The sequence below is a fragment of the Corythoichthys intestinalis genome, chromosome 9 (assembly GCF_030265065.1).
Source record: "Corythoichthys intestinalis isolate RoL2023-P3 chromosome 9, ASM3026506v1, whole genome shotgun sequence".
Lineage (NCBI taxonomy): Eukaryota > Metazoa > Chordata > Actinopteri > Syngnathiformes > Syngnathidae > Corythoichthys > Corythoichthys intestinalis.
Window position 1 is genome coordinate 41,079,462 of NC_080403.1, and position 18,282 is coordinate 41,097,743.

The 18,282-nt window shown below is 39.1% G+C and overlaps 2 protein-coding genes across 2 annotated transcripts in view; both read right to left on the reverse strand.

The window, feature by feature from the left end:
* LOC130921193 (phosphatidylinositol 5-phosphate 4-kinase type-2 gamma-like) overlaps positions 1 to 7,652 on the reverse strand; it is a 36,536-nt gene extending 28,884 nt beyond the window's left edge. Inside the window, exons 1-2 of the mRNA XM_057844804.1 lie at positions 7,456 to 7,652; positions 3,640 to 3,737 (exon numbers count right to left, since the gene is read on the reverse strand). Coding sequence (XP_057700787.1) covers positions 3,640 to 3,737; positions 7,456 to 7,590 — 233 coding nt within the window. The 5' untranslated portion in view covers positions 7,591 to 7,652. The remainder of the gene's footprint in view (positions 1 to 3,639; positions 3,738 to 7,455) is intronic.
* Positions 7,653 to 9,722: 2,070 nt separating this feature from the next.
* On the reverse strand, positions 9,723 to 16,925 carry LOC130922052 (insulin-like growth factor-binding protein 5). Its single transcript, XM_057846544.1, has 4 exons — positions 16,444 to 16,925; positions 14,070 to 14,098; positions 13,873 to 13,992; positions 9,723 to 10,700 (listed from the first exon to the last, which is right to left on the reverse strand). Exons 1-4 carry the CDS (start codon positions 16,757 to 16,759, stop codon positions 10,602 to 10,604), a joined length of 564 nt encoding a protein of 187 aa, XP_057702527.1. The 5' UTR covers positions 16,760 to 16,925; the 3' UTR covers positions 9,723 to 10,601.
* Between the last annotated feature and the right edge of the window lie 1,357 nt (positions 16,926 to 18,282).

Sequence of the window (18,282 nt, forward strand, 5' to 3'; positions counted from 1 at the left end):
TACAAGCTGATATTCCTGTTCCACAGACATGCTCGAATCACTCGATTTATTCACATACGGGTCACGAATTCACTCCTTCGCAGTTCGTGGGTCTTTAGTGATTGGGAAGTAGCATAAATTTTGTTTTCTTTGAGGTTGTAGTCACATCTTCTGGCTCGTCAGGTTCCCGTTTCCCTGTTTCTTAGCACTGACAAACTTTACTCATTGTCTGCGTAGTCCAGCTCTTTTTCTCGCGTTCGGAAACTCATGGGTACTACATTGCGACAAATGGCTATTTGTAAACCACATAGCATGACAGGTTTGAACCATTTTAGCGATTTTTTGATAAAACACGAACGCAACTCTCTCGTCGATAAACAACGATGGCACCTGCCTCGACCTTACAATGAGCCGGACCGGAACCGGAACGATCATGCATCAGGTGTATTTGGGCCCTTAGAAGTGTAATCAATAGCCAGGTGCTACTTGTTTTAGCAGAAACCTCATTGGTTAAACCAGGGGTGCCCAAGTCTGGTCCTCGAGAGCCCCTATTCAGCTTGTTTTCCATGTCACCCTCCTCCAACACACCTGAATCAAAATATCAAGATCGTTATCAGGGTCCTGCAAAGCTTGCTGATAAGGTGATCATTTGATTCAGGTGTGTTAAAGGATGGAGTCATGGAAAACAAGCTGGACACGGGCTCTTGAGGACCAGACTTTGGCACCTCTGGGTAAAACTGTCCTTGCTTGATCGGTAGAACCAAAAACCGGGACCCTTGAGGACCGGTTTGGGCACCCCTGAACTAGTTAAAATTAGGGCTGTCAAACGATTAAAATTTTTAATTGAGTTAATCACAGTTTAAAAATTAATTAATCGTGATTAATCACAATTCAAACCATCTATAAAATATGCCATATTTTTCTGTAAATTATTGTTGGAATGGAATGATAAGACACCTGACGAATATATACATTCAACATACTGTACATAAGTACTGTATTTGTTTATTATAACAATAAGTCAACAAGATGGCATTGACATTATTAACATTCTGTTTAAGCGATCCATGGATAGAAAGATTTGTAGTTCTTAAAAGATAAATGTTAGTACAAGTTATAGAAATCTTATATTAACTAAGGCTGTCAAACGATTAAAATTTTTAATCGAGTTAATTACAGCTTAGAAATCAATTAATCGTAATTAATCGCAATTCAAACCATCTATAAAATATGCCACATTTTTCTGTTAATTATTGTTGGAATGGAAAGACACAAGACGGATATATACATTCAACATACGGTACATAAGTACTGAATTTGTTTATTATAACAATAAATCAACAAGATGGCATTAACATTATTAACATTCTCTTAAAGTGATCCATGGATAGAAAGACTTGTAGTTCTTAAAAGATAAATGTTAGTACAAGTTATAGAAATTTTATATTAAAACCCCTCTTAATGTTTTCGTTTTATTAAAATTTGTAAAATTTTCAATCAAAAAATAAACTAGTAGCTCGCCATTGTTGATGTCAATAATTACACCATGCTCACTCATAGTACTAACCCATAAAAGCAGTTGGACCCAAGCGCCAGCAGAGGGCGCCAAACACCAAAAAACAAGTAACAAGCGGACATTACACTGTACTGTCATTTTAATCTGTTTGAGCGGGGCATGTGCGTTAATTCCGTCAAATATTTTAACGTGATTAATTTTTAAAAATTAATTACCGCCCGTTAACGCGATAATTTTGACAGCCCTAGTTAAAATGGCTCTATAGACGCCCCCCTCTGCTAAGCTCTTGCTTCATCTCACCTAGGAGAGAACGAAGTTTGTACCAAACTAAGGTGCTGCGACACCAAACCCCTTTCACTGACTCCGAAACACCGGGAATATCGCGGGATTTAACCATGCAGCAGTTGTATGTGAAAACAATTTCCCAGGTCGACTGACACGGAGATTACGCGGACATTTAATGGGGCGCGTCTTAGTATAATGTCCGGGACTTTCTCGGGAAGCGGTGTGTGTGAAAGCAGGCGTTGAATTCCCGGGTCGCAGCACGATAGCTGATGACGTAAATATCATGGTGGGCCAATCGTCGCTTTCTCTCTCTTCGCAGTAAGACGAAAAGTGGTAAACAAACATCGCAATTATCATCATGGCAAGCTGGAAATAGCTAAATTAAACTGAAAACATTGTAGAGCCAAGGAAGAAAGTCCATCGTCCTCCTTTGGAAATGTGTGGTTTATTTTGTTGCCGATGTTAGGGTCCGCTACTGCTGAAACAAGGTTGTACAACAAAGCACAAAACAACGGAGGTTTGCGTTCAAGGGTTTATTAAGTAGGCCAGTGGGCAACACGGAACAAGTATGTGAAAGTGTTGAACCTGCATCATTCTCGGGACATCTCTACTGTACATGCGTGAAAACAATGACGCGAGTAAATCCCGCGTCACCTTAAATGTGAATTTCCCTGAATATGTGTGTGAAAAGGGCTCAAGACTCACCAATTGTGTTGCGGAATGGTCTCTCTTTTATACGGTGACAACGAAGGGTTAGGGTTAGGGGAAGACGCAAACTTTTGATTCCTGCCTCCAAAGCGGAAGCATTCGATTGTGGGGCTTGCTCCCCAACCATAAAAATGGAAAGCTCTCACGCCGATGATGTCAGCACTCGCACACATCACTTTGGGTATGCGCAGTCATTGATACTAAACATTCAAAACCGCAAACATGGCAGAATGTCGGCTTTAATTTTACTGTTTTGTTTTTATAATATTTTTAATTCATATATATTTTACGTTCCCCTTTTTTGTGCCTATTAACAACAACAACAAAAAAACGCGTGGACACCATTGCTTTGAGTGGGCAGGTATCTTGTCTTCTGGGCTGAGGAGGTTGTTGTCAAGGAAGTGCCTCCTGGGTCACCTTATAAAACTGCACTGCCCCCTGGGGACTGGCATGAATACGACATCGTTTTCACGTGAAATTGTGACATAGTTCGAATGGAGACGGAGCCAAGACGGAACCATCTAAATGCAAAGATGAAATGTGCCGTATTGTCAGAGCATCAACAAGTAAATGACCCCTTCATTGAGGTATATTTTCATGAAACAAATTATATGTTTTTGAGGGGGGACAGTTCAGACACTTTCACATGGAGAATGGTTAATCTGAGTGTGTTTAAAGTCTGGAATTGTTTTAATGTACCACATGGGAATTTGGTGAACTGCTTTTTTAGAAGTTTATATTGTGTTCAGGGAATGGAGTTGGTCAGGAAAGGGTTGAGGGGACAGAGAGAAAGAAAGAATAGAGGGAACAGTGGTACAAAAACATGATTCAATATATTATGCATACTATCTAATGTTAGTAGCGTTGCTTTGTCATTGACTACGCTTACCAAGGGGACACTGTACGGGGAAGGGATAGCAAAGGATAAAATACATTAAGATAGAAGTGTGATTAATAAGTAAGGTGATGTGAGTGTGCAAGCAATACTAGTAATGTACTGTGGGGAAACCAAAAAATTAGGACAAATCAAAATGTACTGAGTGAGAAGTATTGGATGATATACGTACAGTATATTCTGATTGGGGCATTGCTAAACTTCAAACCCTCTATTGTCCTGAGTAGGCACATGAAGAGAAAGAGATGTACTATACTTGTTGAAGAGGTAGTGGTTGACTTTGACCTTGGTGCTGGCTCGGAAATCGTCAGGAAGCAACATGACAGGGACTGGCACCTGGCTCAAGTCGTTGATCTGCACACATTTTTGGTCGGTCATGGAAAACAAGAACTTAAATTGTCTGTCTTTAAGAGGAGGTATAAACAAACCTTATTAAATAATTATGTTACTGACTCAAGCTAACTCTTGGACATAATAACAACTGTACAAATGTTACATAATGTCTGGGTGGCAACTCAAACCTGGAAGCAAAACCGAGTGTACCCAAAACAATGGACTCAAAGCCAATGCAAACAGAACTCACAAGGACATATCATCTGTTGGCTGTAAATGCAGAGACAATTGACTTCAAGTTCTTCAAATTCTATAACAACATGGAACTGGTTGATTGGCCACTATCCTGCCCAAGACAACGCACCTGCCCGGAAAACACCTTAGAGTCTGGATATTGTGGAGGATAGCTGGGGTAGATGGCGGCCGCTGTGTCTGACCACACTCGAAGTGGAACGATATCGAGGATGTTTCCTTTTGGTGCGCTGCTGGCAGCTACTCTTCTGATTGTGCCAGGTGGGACAGTGATCGCTGGGACGGTCCTTATGAAGGACCTAGCGACACCAGTCCCCCAGGCCATGAGTCCACAACTGGAATGGCGATGCAGCCTACTACGAAGCTGCGCAACCTTGAGATGAATGTTGGTCGGGAGTCAGAATGAAAACTGCGATATTAGGGATATTAGATTTTTTTTTTTTTTTTTTTTTTTTTTTTTTTTTTTACAGCCAGCAGCCGCCACTGTAACAACTGTAAAAAGACGTCAATGTTGTGGAAGTGGGGAACACATCATTAATTATTCTACTGAAAGTCCAACCTGCATCAGAGTTAGCATAACATTATACCGTGTAAATGTGCTAACCTGCCAAACTCCTGTGTTTTCTACCGTAAATGTTAAATTAACTGTGAGAAATGTAGTGAACCAAGGTTTACCCCCTTTCCCCCAGTTTTACTTTTTACTATATTTATGTGGTCTTAAAGCAGCCCACACGGGCTTTCATTTTGTTGTTGAGTTTGGCTGTGCTTGTGGACAAAAGCAGTAGTGTTTTATCTCAAGGACGGTTCAATTTTTTATGTATTCTTGTTATTCCCTGACGTAGAAGTTTTTTCAGTTATATTTAATTTCTTTACAGTGATCCCTCGTTTTTCCCAGTTCACAGGGACCAGAATCAGCCGCAATAAGTGAAAAACTGCGAAATAGCGCCTCTCTCCACAATTTTTTTTTTTTTTTTGCTAGTGTTCAATGTATTTATTCAGATTTTGCATTGGAAAGAGATACGTACAGGACATGTTTTTTTTTCACTTTTTTCCCCAAAGTATCATTTTAAAAAAAACAACTTATCTGTACATATATTTTTATAAATGGTTTTTAAGCACTTCAAATGTCATAATTAAGTTTTAAACACATTACCGTCCCACAGAATTATTTTTAAACAAGAATTAAGTATAAAAATGCGTGTCTTTATTAAATCCTTCATTGAGTGAGTCCACTCAAAACCGCTCAAGCTGCTCAATTACCCACGATGAGTTGTCACAGCAACTGTTTAACAAGTTAAATGATGATTGACGCATGCAGCGCTTTGAGGCTTCCGGTTCCAGGCTTCTGTGGCAAGCTCAAACATTTAACTTCTGTCAATCATCGTGAACTTTAATAAGCAACTCTGCGATGGACTAAGGGTGCGAAGTTTATAGCGCAAAGTAGCGAGGGATCACTGTATTTAGACAATTTTGAATGGTCTTAATACAAATGATTATATTTTTAATTTCTGGATCGTTAAAAGATTATTAACAAGCTTGTATTTATTATGTATGTTAATATAATTTAGGTTATGTTCAAATAATGCCATTTAAATTTGCTCATAAAATCTGGACATTTTTTCTGGAAGTTTTCAAAATGTTTCTTTGGTAGTTTTTGGTAGTAGGCTGAACCAATACACATAAAAGTTAGTATACTGTAAGAATACAGATTTTGCATTGATCATTATGAATGTCCCGTCCCCAGCCAAAAGTGGACATGCAGGTTATGCCATATCGTTCCTACAAAAGTTGAGGCCAAACCTGTGCCCTTGGTTACTACCTCCCTCTCTATACAAGTCAAGTTTGAGCATTTTACTAAGGATGCAACAATATTCGGTTTTATGTTGAACTGTTTGATACGCCCTCTTCGATTCCATACGCAAAAACATTCGATCCAAATGAAAAGCTCCCAAAATGTAATTTCCGAATTTATTTTTGTCGTTTCTCTCGCTAAAATGTATGGCATAGCTTTGCCTTGAAAAAACAAACTCTGCCGATAGCCGCCCCCCTCCTCCACCCCTCCCCCTATCTTCATAAAAGGTAAGAGGTGTGGCGCACGAAAATCACTGCTTGTGAGGAAAGAGAAACTAACAGAGGCATCTTGCCGGTTTCAATATCGTACAGATCCGTTGTTTGGCAGCATTTTGGGTGAGCTGATATGCTTTTCCCACTCATACATATTTAACAAACACTGCCTTTACGGATACGTATGACTTAGTCCGCCAATATATTGTTGACGACTTGGCTGCTACGAATAACCTAGCTTTGACAAAAGACAGATTAAGACTGTGGGTCACAAAGAACTAACTTACGGGTACATGATGAACAATGAGTGGCAAATTAAGAGCGCTGTACTTCAAACTCGTCCTGTTTATGAAAGTCGATCGTCAAATGCTGGTGTTGTATAGTAATGAGCAAACGTGAGTTCTGTGGCGTTTGTTAACTTTTTTTAATGCCCGATACTTAATACTCACACGCACACACTAGATATCATTAAATAGCAAACTAGATGTGCCACGTTAGATCCCCCAAGTCCCATGACATTGGCTGCGTGAGTCTACAGTGATCATGGGATACGTAGTCCATATACTACATCAATGAATAAAAAACCGCCATGACAACCGCCATGACTAAATGGAAGTTAAGCAGGCAAAAACAATCCACACCAGTGACTATAGATCATGCCATAAATACTGTTAATTCAGTACATAACACAGATGGACTAGGACCACAAATAGGATGTTTTTCTCATGTGGTAAACATACCAGCAAAGAGAGTAAAAGCAATCAACAGTGTGCCCCGCCTCACTTTAAAAACAGTAAAGATTGTTCTCAGCCAGGGCCATTACCGGGGGAAGGGGGGGGGGGCAGTGCCCATCCACGGACACGCTCTGCTCACCGAAAGAAAACTGGATGTAGTACTAACGGCAGTCTGGGCACCACCTATTTGGGATGTCACAAAAGCGAAAAATAGCTGAGTTAAAGTCAAAGTTATGTTTGAAATGTATGCTTTTACAAAAAGCTAAATTTCTCAGTTTTTTCATCAGAAATTAGAAAATTGCCCAAACTAAGCTATTTTCTAATGCTGATTTCTAAAGAATAGAAAAATATATGAACTAACTTTTTTTTCTGCTGAAAGAAGAGTCTAATTTTTCTTTTGGTGGGTTCCATGTTTATAAGCAATAGAACAGTTTTCTGTGGGCGTGTAAAATCAGTCAAAATCCAGTAAAACGGCCGGGAGCGAAGGGCCTTGTTCCAGTGAAAATGGCTGGGAGTGAATGAGTTAAATTTATTGAATCGAATTGAAAATCGTGTCCCTCGTATCGAAAATCGTACCGAACCGTGACTTAACTGTATCGTTGCATCCCTACATTTTACCACTTCTGCTGGACACGCACACAAACACGACGCGTGTAACGCGCGCGCGCAGCTCTCCATCATAAACTCACCGAGTGATTGACTCCCCACATAAGCACGCTCGACACGGGCTCCGCGGCGCGGAACACCTCCACTTTCTGCTGCACGAAGTGCTTCATCTTGGTCTTCCTCTTGTGAGGGACGCGTGCTGCGCTCGGAGAGGACATCAGAGCACTTTGGCGTCGGCACAAGAGTTTTGTGACTATGTCGGCGTGCAAGTGGTCACCTCGCGACGTCCTCTTCTCTTTGCAAAAGTGGGCTGGATGATGATGGCTAAACTTTTCTGCTGCAGGTTGGTGGCGCTGTGACGCATTGGTCACCTGGTTCAAAACGATTGCGACCGTCTTATACTATATTCACAAAATCAGTGGCGCCTCCAGAAATTTTTCATAGGGGTGGCCAGATGGGGCCACTTAAAATCTTAGGGTGGCCAAAACTAAAAGCCATAATTTCAGCTTTTCATTATAATATTGCAGTAAAAAGGTCAGGTGAAAACTATCAGAAAGACTTAAGGACGCGGCTACTGATATACTTTGGTGTATTATGTAATATTTGATGTTACTAATGATTTAATCTGCATAGTTCATAACTGTACAGTCAACATTTTGAGTTCCACAACAATTCTGTTTTATTGTGTTATGTATATATTAGGCATAAGGTGTACATTTAACTAGGGCTGTCAAACAATTAAAAATTTTAATCAAGTTAATCACAGCTTAAAAATTAATTAATCGTAATTAATCGCAATTCAAACCATCTCTAAAATGTGCGATATTTTTCTGTAAATTATTGTTGGAATGGAAAGATAAGACAAGACGGATATATACATTCAACATACTGTACACAAGTACTGTATTTGTTTATTATAACAATAAATCCACAAGATGGCATTAACATTATTAACATTCTTTCTGTGAAAGGGATCCACGGATAGAAAGACTTGTAATTCTTAAAGGATAAATGTGAGTTTGTATATTGTGACTAAATATTGCCATTTAGTGTATTTGTTGAGTTTTCAGTAAATGATACTGTAGCGACTTAACTGTTCTACCCAAATGCATGATGGGAAGTGGTGCAACCATGACTGTGTGGCGGCTGCAAATGCTATATTTTCTCTGCGTTGGGTACACTATACGGTGTTAAGAAAAAGTTCAACTCCTGTCATTCTTCTACATGTCGCTTCCCACAGTATTTATAGTTGCTGTGGGAGAGATGACAAAGCTTTTGCCAATTAAAAGCACGGCCCCAATAAATGCTTGTATCTACTCCACTCACTTGACACTGCCTCTTATCTCTGTATATAAGTAAAACGGCGCCATTGTAGGCTGTTTGCGGCAATGCGTGAATGGGTTGTACCGCGAATGTGTTAATTGCGATAAATATTTTCACATGATTAATTTTAAAAAATTAATTACCGCCCGTTAATGCGATAAATTTGACAGCCCTACATTTAACAAAACAAAATAAATGCATTCATTTGGGATGAAATGCATAACTGATGCTACAACAATCTAACGATATGCTGGCAAGCGGGGTGGCCAGTGGGGTGGCCAACCAATGAATAGGGGTGGCCGTGGCCACCCCTGGCCACCCCCTGGTGGTGCCACTGCACAAAATGAGACACGTTTGTTGCCAACATTCTCGGCACATTTCTCTAGCTTTAGAAAATAACTATGTACACAGATGTAACATTACAAGGTGGAAAGTCAGGGTACCCAATTTTCCCATACTCTTGAACGCCTCAGGGCCGTGCACCCTGACTCTTCACCTTGTTACACACATATAATATGTAGTGATCCTCCTTTTATTTAGCTTTATATTTGAGTAGCAATATTTTGTATTAGGATAGATAGTTTCTAGAAATCGCTCATATAAATAGGGGTACAGAGTTATTGTTATATTAATCATCATTATAATTAAACTAACAACAAAATAAGTCAAGCAAGTAAAAAGACATAAATTATCCATTCTTATGGTACAATCAGTTTTTATTAAGGCAAAAATAAAAGTAAAAACATCCTCCTCAGCTTCCAAACTCCACATTGTTTTTTGTGTGCCTGCTAATTAGCATTGGTTACTGCCTTTTTAACATTATCTGGACATAAATTAAAGTATGAAAAACATAAATAACATGACAAATATATACTATATACAATACATTGCTCCAATAGCAGTGGTGTAAAAATACTGATCTTGTTGTGTCAAGATGTGTAAAGAAAATAGTTTACCACAACTGAGCAAAAGACTACATGTGATATGAAGTAGTATATGACAAACATTGGATATTTTGCTATGAAACATTTGGCAGGACATGCAAACACAACAGACACTTATAGGTGCACTTACAATCTCAAGAGATATTAATTTGACCGTGAGGTTACCATTATGGTCATATTGATTCAGGGATGCAAAAGGATGGAACATTTCTGTAAATTTCTTAAATATGCGTATATTTATGTATTTTAAAAATCCCTGGGACGTTTAGCTAACACACAAACAAAAATACTTCACATTGTTTTTGCCAAGCAGTCCCATAAAATTGCATGTTCAAGTTTAAAACAATAATATTAATATTAAGCCACCATTATTATTTTTTTTTTCTGAGGTTGAGACAAAAATCCATCAAAATTAAATTCTATAGAACTTAACATATAATAAAAGAGTTTTGGAAATACTGTACTTAAATTGAAATTTTTAATGGAAATAACAGTAACATAAATATTAGCTCACTTTATTATGTCTCAAGTAAATTATAGAAAACAAAACATACTTTACTCTAACAGTGAATTCTCATTGTTTCCTGTAAACTACTACTATTGCCAGTTTATTTTCATGTGGAACACCTCTGATTACGGTGCACTGCAAACAACGCTCATGTTAATAAACATTGTCAAACACGGTCAAATATTAACTTTTGTTTAAAAACGTGTGTATTAAGTTGTGTTAGTTTGTACAAGTGAACCTATAACGGTGCAGTCTTGTACAAACATTACAGTATTGCGTCCATCAAAACAGTTCACTCGATGTTCTCTAGAGGGCACCAATGGCCAAAGTTATACCTGAACCCGCTTGTTGCTCATGGAATGAAAAACATAGATGCACATTCAGATGAGGTTCTAGATTCCATGTTGGCCGTCAAATGTATGTGATTTCTTGAATCCGACAATGACCATCGTCTTCAACAAGTCAAGCCTTTCTGTTGATGTGATGTCACCGGCATGCCACTCTCATCAACGCACCAGCAGCTCCCTCGTTGTTTACCTCGAGAGGACCAACACTACGCACAAAACAGACCACATACAGGAGCCCAAATGTGGGTATGCAAATCATACAGTGGGGCAAATAAGTATTTAATCAACCACTAATTGTGCAAGTTCTCCCACTTCAGAATATTAGAGAGGCCTGTAATTGTCAACATGGGTAAACCTCAACCATGAGAGACAGAATGTGGAGAAAAAAAACAAACCAGAAAATCACATTGTTTGATTTTTAAAGAATTTATTTGCAAGTCATGGTGGAAAATAAGTATTTGGTCAATACCAAAAGTTCATCTCAATACTTTGTTATGTACCCTTGTTGGCAATAACGGAGGCCAAACGTTTTCTGTAACTCTTCACAAGCTTTCCACACAATGTTGTTGGTATTTTGGCCCATTCGTCCATGCAGATCTCCTCTAGAGCTGTGCTGTTTTGGGACTGTCGTTGGGCAACACGGACTTTCAACTCCCTCCACAGATTTTCTATGGGGTTGAGATCTGGAGACTGGCTAGGCCACTCCAGGACCTTGAAATGCTTCTTACGAAGCCACTCCTTTGTTCCCCCGGCGGTGTGTTTGGGATCATTGTCATGCTGAAAGACCCAGCTACGTCTCATCTTCAATGCCCTTGCTGATGGAAGGAGATTTTCACTCAAAATCTCTCGATACATGGCCCCATTCATTCTTTCCTTTACAAAGATCAGACGTCCTGGTCCCTTTGCAGAAAAACAGCCCCAAAGCGAGATGTTTCCACCCCCATGCTTCACAGTGGGTGTGGTGTTCTTCAGATGCAATTCAGTATTCTTTCTCCTCCAAACACAAGAACCTGTGTTTCTACCAAAAAGTTCTATTTTGGTTTCATCTGACCATAACACATTCTCCCAGTCCTCTTCTGGATCATCCAAATGCTCTCTAGCGAACAGCAGACGGGCCAGGATGTGTACTTTCTTCAGCAGAGGGACACGTCTGGCAGTGCAGGATTTGAGTCCCTGGCAGCGCATTGTGTTACTAATAGTAGCCTTTGTTAATGTGGGCCCAGCTCTCTGTAGGTCATTCACTAGATCCCCCGTGTGGTTCTGGGATTTTTGCTCACCGTTCTTGTTATCATTTTGACGCCACGGAGTGAGATCTTGCATGAAGCCCCAGATCGAGGGAGATTACCAGTGGTCTTGTATGTCTTCCATTTTCTAATAATTGCTACCACAGTTGATTTCTTTACACCAAGCGTTTTACCTATTGCAGATTCAGTCTTCCCAGCCTGGTGCAGGTCTACAATTTTGTCCCTGGTGTCCTTCGACAGCTCTTTGGTCTTAGCCATAGTGGAGTTTGGAGTGTGACTGACTGAAGTTGTGGACAGGTGTCTTTTATAATGATTTGAAACAGGTGCCATTAATACAGGTAACAAGTGAAGCCTCATTAGACCTCGTTAGAAGAAATTAGACCTCTTTGACAGCCAGAAACCCTGCTTGTTTGTTGGTGACCAAATACTTATTTTCCACTCTAATTTGGAAATAAATTCTTTAAAAATCAAACAATGTAATTTTCTGTTTTTTTCACAATCTGTCTTTCATCGTTGAGGTTTACCCATGTTGACAATTACAGGCCTCTCTAATCTTTTCAAGTAGGAGAACAATTGGTGGTTGACTAAATACTTATTTGTATATCTTAATTTACTACAGTGCTTCTCAATTATTATCTGTGACGTTTCACGCCCACCCCCTCCAATTCTCTGCCGCCAGTGGCAATAGTATCATTGGCTATAAAATTATTATGACAAGTACACTTCTGTGTGACATTGTGTCCTTTTTAATATTAAAGGGAAAAAAAGTAATGTAGATGAACTTACAACAAAGTAGAAGTTTATTGACAATGTTTTGTTTGTAACTACACTCAAGGTAATTTTTTTGACAATTTGCTACTGAGAAACACAATTTTAATTAAATAACTAAATAATCAAATTGATTATCAACATTAACTCGTGATGACAATATGCCAAACAATTTGACCGAAAAAACAAAAATGAATAGAACAAAAATGACAGTGTCATTGGACAGAGAGCCAGTTTTTGTTGTTGTTGTTTTGTTGTTGTTGTTGTTGTTTTTTTTTTTTTCTTAGTTCAGGCAGTATCAGCTCATTTGCTGTAGTGTGGGGTTATTTTTGCACTGAGCAACTTGGTATGCCACCTTATATGATGCTCTCTGGCTTACTGATGTAACACTGACAAAGCGGTAAGATCGTTGGCAATATTTGGCACGTTTTCACATAAAAATATCAAACGGCTGCCTTTGATGGCGCTAGATGTCAAATCAAATTTTGACAGGGAGTGGCGAATAAACGTTCATTCATTCACTGAAAAATGAGCATTCACTGCACGTCCTCCCATTTTAAATTAATATATATATAATTCCTAATATTTACGTTTTTTTTTTTTTTTTTAATTACCAAAAACAGTCACTTGCCCTATAAAGCGTTAAATGTTTTAAGTGTCAACCTGGAATACAGTAGCTATTCCCTGTTATGAACACTGTCTCTGAAAGGATTAAAATAAAAATTTAAAAGATGAAATTTTGACAATATAGCTTTTCAGTAGATAACAATGAGTTCATACTTTTGCATACACTGATAGAATATATGGCATTTGGGGGGAAAATATGACTGGTGATTTAAATGGATCATTTTAGTCCATGTTGCTCTTATTTGTTTAATTACTGTGCTATTCTGAATGCCTTTAGTATGATTTAAATCCAATGAATCATTCAATCCATTTTCTTCTCTGCCTATTGAGGGTTGCAGTTGTGTTATCACCACTGAAGGATACACGCAGCTCTGGTCACCAGCCAATTGCTGGGAATACAAACAAAAAACTATTAACGCCTACCGCCAATTTAGAGTCTTCAATCAACCTACAATGCATGTTTTTGAAATTAGAAGGAAACCCCCACCCAATTAGAAACATTAATTTCTGAACTGTGATGCGGATTTGCTAACCCAGTCAACCACCCCATTAGCATTGATCACTGCCAGCCCTCCCGTTTTAAGTGGATATCATATTTTTCAACGTCAATTACAATGAATGATTAAAAGATGAAGTCAAATGCCACCTGTCATTTCTATGCAAAGACACATCTGTTGTAAAACCATCAATCTGTGAATTTATTTATCACGCGTTAAAAATGCAATAACTTCCAACTCACCTGCTTCTTTCTGAAGAAGCCACGTTTATCACAGTTGGGCATGTAGATATCATGATGAGACTTGAATAAATAGCTATCAAGGCCCCTGATAAGTGTGGTTAGCAGCTTTCGACATGGTGCCTGTGAGAGGAGAGGATCATATGACTAATCATTAACTGTCTCTATAGTGTGTAATTATTAAAGAAGATTATGGTTACCTCCACCGGATTTTCAGTAGGTGCAGGATCTAAGGACAGACAAAATATCTCAGATGATTGTTGAATGGGTTTACGCTTAACTGCTTGACAGCTATTTCCATTTTAAATACATTGACGAATTAAGATTGTCTTTTTATTTACATTGACTAAATGTAGAGTGAAGTGTAAATGAGACCAAATCAAATTTTTGTGAAGCTAAAAGTGATGCTATTTTCTGTAATAATGAATTAATCCAAAGCAAGGACGTAGGTTTGGTCTCAACATTGGTAGGAACGATATTTGTATCAGCATAACCTGCATGTACACTTTTTGCTGGGGATGGGACATTAATGAGGCCAAACAGATTATTGAACAGGGGTCAGGGCTACATTTCTCATGAATATGAACCTAATTAATTGATAGGCTAAATCATCAATGTAAAACAAATCTCTATTGACTCATACTAACTTTCATTTGTATTGGTTCAGGTGATACAACGTTCGATTCAAATCTTGTTTTTCCAAAAACTACTAAAGAAACATTTTGAAGTACAAGCCCCTTTATTTAAAAAAAAACAAAAACGGGGAGCTACCCAAGAATGGATCCACTTCTAGACTCAAACTAAAGTATAGTAATATAAAAGAGATTTGGGGAAAATATAATGAAAAACGATCTGAGATATCCAAGGACCCGTCTACATCTGAGGCAAACTAGACTTCTCTCAGACTCGAACCAAAGTCCTCTTAAAAAATACTGATGTGTGATATCATTTTACAGACTTTTTTTCCATGTCACTTCATGTTCATGTCAGTGTCCCCTGAAGTGGACCCGTTCTTGAATAGCTCTATGCATTTTTTTTTTTTTTTTAAATAAAGGGACTTGCACTCTGAAGCCACTGTGTTGCATTAACGTAATGTACATAATGCAAACAATGATCCCAATGAGGGATGGCTAGCTTGACTTTATTGTTCCTTGTGGTGGCTGGCCTGACTGCAGTTGTTTTGCAGGTTAGCAAGTTCACACAGTTTGATGTTATTCTAACTCTGGTGCAGGTCAGACTTTCAGTAGCAAAATGAATGGTGTTTCCCCCCACCTCCACAGCATTGACATCTTTTTACATAACCCACAGTGGCTGCTGCTGGCTGAAAAAAACTTCTCATATCCTTCCTCTTCGAAGGGGGCGGAGGAGGCGGCACGTTGTCGACCTGAATCTGTCGGGGCTGTGTGAGTGTGTGCATATGTAGCGGAGAGCTCAAGTAAGTCAATCAAACATGCGTTTGAGAAGGGAAAAAAATGGACCGGCACATTCAGCAAGTGAAGAGGGATAAATGTAAGTCTGAACATAATGAATATAATTAACTTAATAATTGTAGGGTCTATTCTATCTTTAAAAAATGTGGGAAGACAATGTAAATGACCAATATCACTGAACTCATTATATAATGCAAATAAGGTTGCTTAAAAGTTGGCGGGGATAATTTGAGCAACCTGAAAAGTTGGTGGTCTTATGTCCCTACCGTCCCTCTACAAACCTACGCCCTTGATCCAAAGGAACTAAAATGCTAAATGTTCCATTTAGAGCAGGGGTGTCCAAACTTTTTTCTCCGATGGCCACTTTCCAACAAATCAAAGGATGTAAGGGCAAACTTAAAATCCTTCCACTTTAATTTGTTAAAAAGTGGATCAGAATCAGATTTTTTTTTTAAAAGATTGGGATTTAAAATGTAAGTATCAACTTCAATTGACGGCAATAGACGTCCAATCATTTTTGACTGGGAGGATTGATAGTGATCATTCGATCTCTGCCAGCCCCCCAAGTCCAATTAGTTTCAATCGCCGTCAATGGCAGTGAAACATGATCACTCAATGCCTGCCTTCTTAGTTGAAATTGATTTAATGTCAATTACAGTCAATGGCAGGGAATAAGTTAAGGGTTAAAAGCGGCAAAATAATCAGAATATTACAATATATACATTTACATTTACACGACTGAAACGAACTTTGCAGAACAATGAGAAAATGTCCAGTGACAGCAAAAAAATCAAGAAAATTACAACCAAAATAGTGCAATTTATGTCACTGGATTATTTTTGAAATATAAATTTGCGCGAAACAAAATACTGAAATTCTTCAGTTTCCTACGTTGATTTCAACATGTCAGGTTTTGACCTATGAGTTAATGAAGAGGCACAGTTTAAGTGACGAGCTCTCTATAGTGTTAAAGAAGTGCAACAATGTATTTTCATAATTTTGCTGCAGGCCAATAAAACTTGGGTAGCAGGCGACAGTTGGCCTGGACACCCCTGATTTAGCAAGTATTTAACATCCAAACTCAAGTTGCTGATGCATGACCATTCATCAACGTCGCCTTCCAAACGCAAGCCGGAAATGTTACCTGCAGTCTGGCTCTTTTCCGTCCAGCTGATGATGCTGACGTTACTGCAGACACCCCTGCCCTCCAGCAGGGTGCGGAGGGGCCGCGGGTCACTCTGCGTGGGCGCACATCGCAGCCCATTGGCACAGTTCTGTGTGTAGACTCCACATGGCTCACCAATGCTCAGAGTGCTGCCATTCATATCTCCCGCCGTGAGTAATTGAGAAGCTTTTCCTTTGCAGCCGGGACACCCTTTAGACGGTGAAGTTAGCGGCCTTGGGCTCGAAAGAAGTGGCTGCAGCAAAAGCAGCCCCAGCATATTTGCACACAGAAGCATCTCACACTTGAAAGTTGTCCAAAGCCTTGATTTGTTGACGCTTGTTTTCTCCGAGGACAGCGAAGCCTCTTTGTTTATTTCCACTGAGCCTCGAAAGGTGGATAGCAATTTGCTCAAGCCAAGAAATTGTGATAATGAGGCTGACAGATAGCACTGGCAGCAGCTTTTAAAGGGCCAAACCAGTGAGGAGAGGTATGGGAGGGTGCGTGATGAAGAATGCTAGTTTTCTTTCTCATTTCCACAGAGCTGAGCACACCCCATTTCTCCTTGTCACACAAACACACGCACACACACGCTGATACCATTTGCTGTCTGTCATCTTGAAGGATAGTCATGTTTTCTATTCCAACATAAATCAGCAGTGACAGCTGCTAATACTTTGCTTTTTTTTGCCAGTTTAGGTTTAATCCATCTGAAATGACCAATCATGGCACTCCAAAAATAATAAATGAAATTCTTTATGACCTTGTGTAAAGTTACTCTAAGTTCAATACTGTCATTTGCTTGACCTAAAAACAAACAAAGATTACAAGTAAAATCTCTTAGTATCTCAAGTACAACATGGATCATGCAAACACAAGATACAAGGGAGAATACAAATTTGGACCTCTTGAATGTAAAACGTCAATATGAAGGGATCTTTTGTATGATTTTTTTTTTTTTTTTTTGGATTCAGTACTGTGTTTTATTTATTTTAATATTAATCATAATAATACATTATAATTTTATTTATTATTCGCAGGCCCCTCCACACTTTCGCAGGCCTCTCAAGACAATCGTCCAACACTTAGACGCTCTTATTACAGCTCGACGCATCATTTTAGATTTCTGTTTGACCCTCCCCACGCCCAACCACGTCCATTTTACGCCCACAAACCGGGCCTCTTAGGCTGGATTCATATCGCAGGTCTTGATGCACAATTCTGATTTTTTGTCATATCTGACAGCCTTTGTCCATTGAGCCTGTTCAAGTATCACGCATGCACATTAATTCGCAGGAGCATCAAAACAAATGCTGGCTCAACGTCATTCTAGGGTGATCATATTTTGATTTCCGAAAAGAGGACACAAATAACAGACATAAATAATCCCCATTTAGTCTTACATTCAAAGTTTATATGAATTGACTCATATACGGACAGTCTGCCCCGACTCTCAGCCATGAAAGCAGTCTTGAAATATTGCTCATATTGAACACAAAAAGAAAACCGACCATTCTCAGACTTATCCTCTATTTTATTTTTTTAAGACTTGTCAAGCTCGCCTCTTCCCTAATAGCCGCATTCAAGCTGTGCGCTAACGGTAATGCACAGCTCCATCGCTAATGTAGCACCCTATCTCTCTCGCTCTTTGCTGACGTAAATGCTGCGTAAATTCCGATTTGGGGGACTTGACAGTTCAGACTGCAGCCACATTCTGGAAAAATGGGGCCTAGATCAGATTTTAACCACATACGAAAATGACCTTTATCGGTTTTAAAATGGTCCACTTTTATGAGACCTGTCCCGTTCAGACCATCAAGT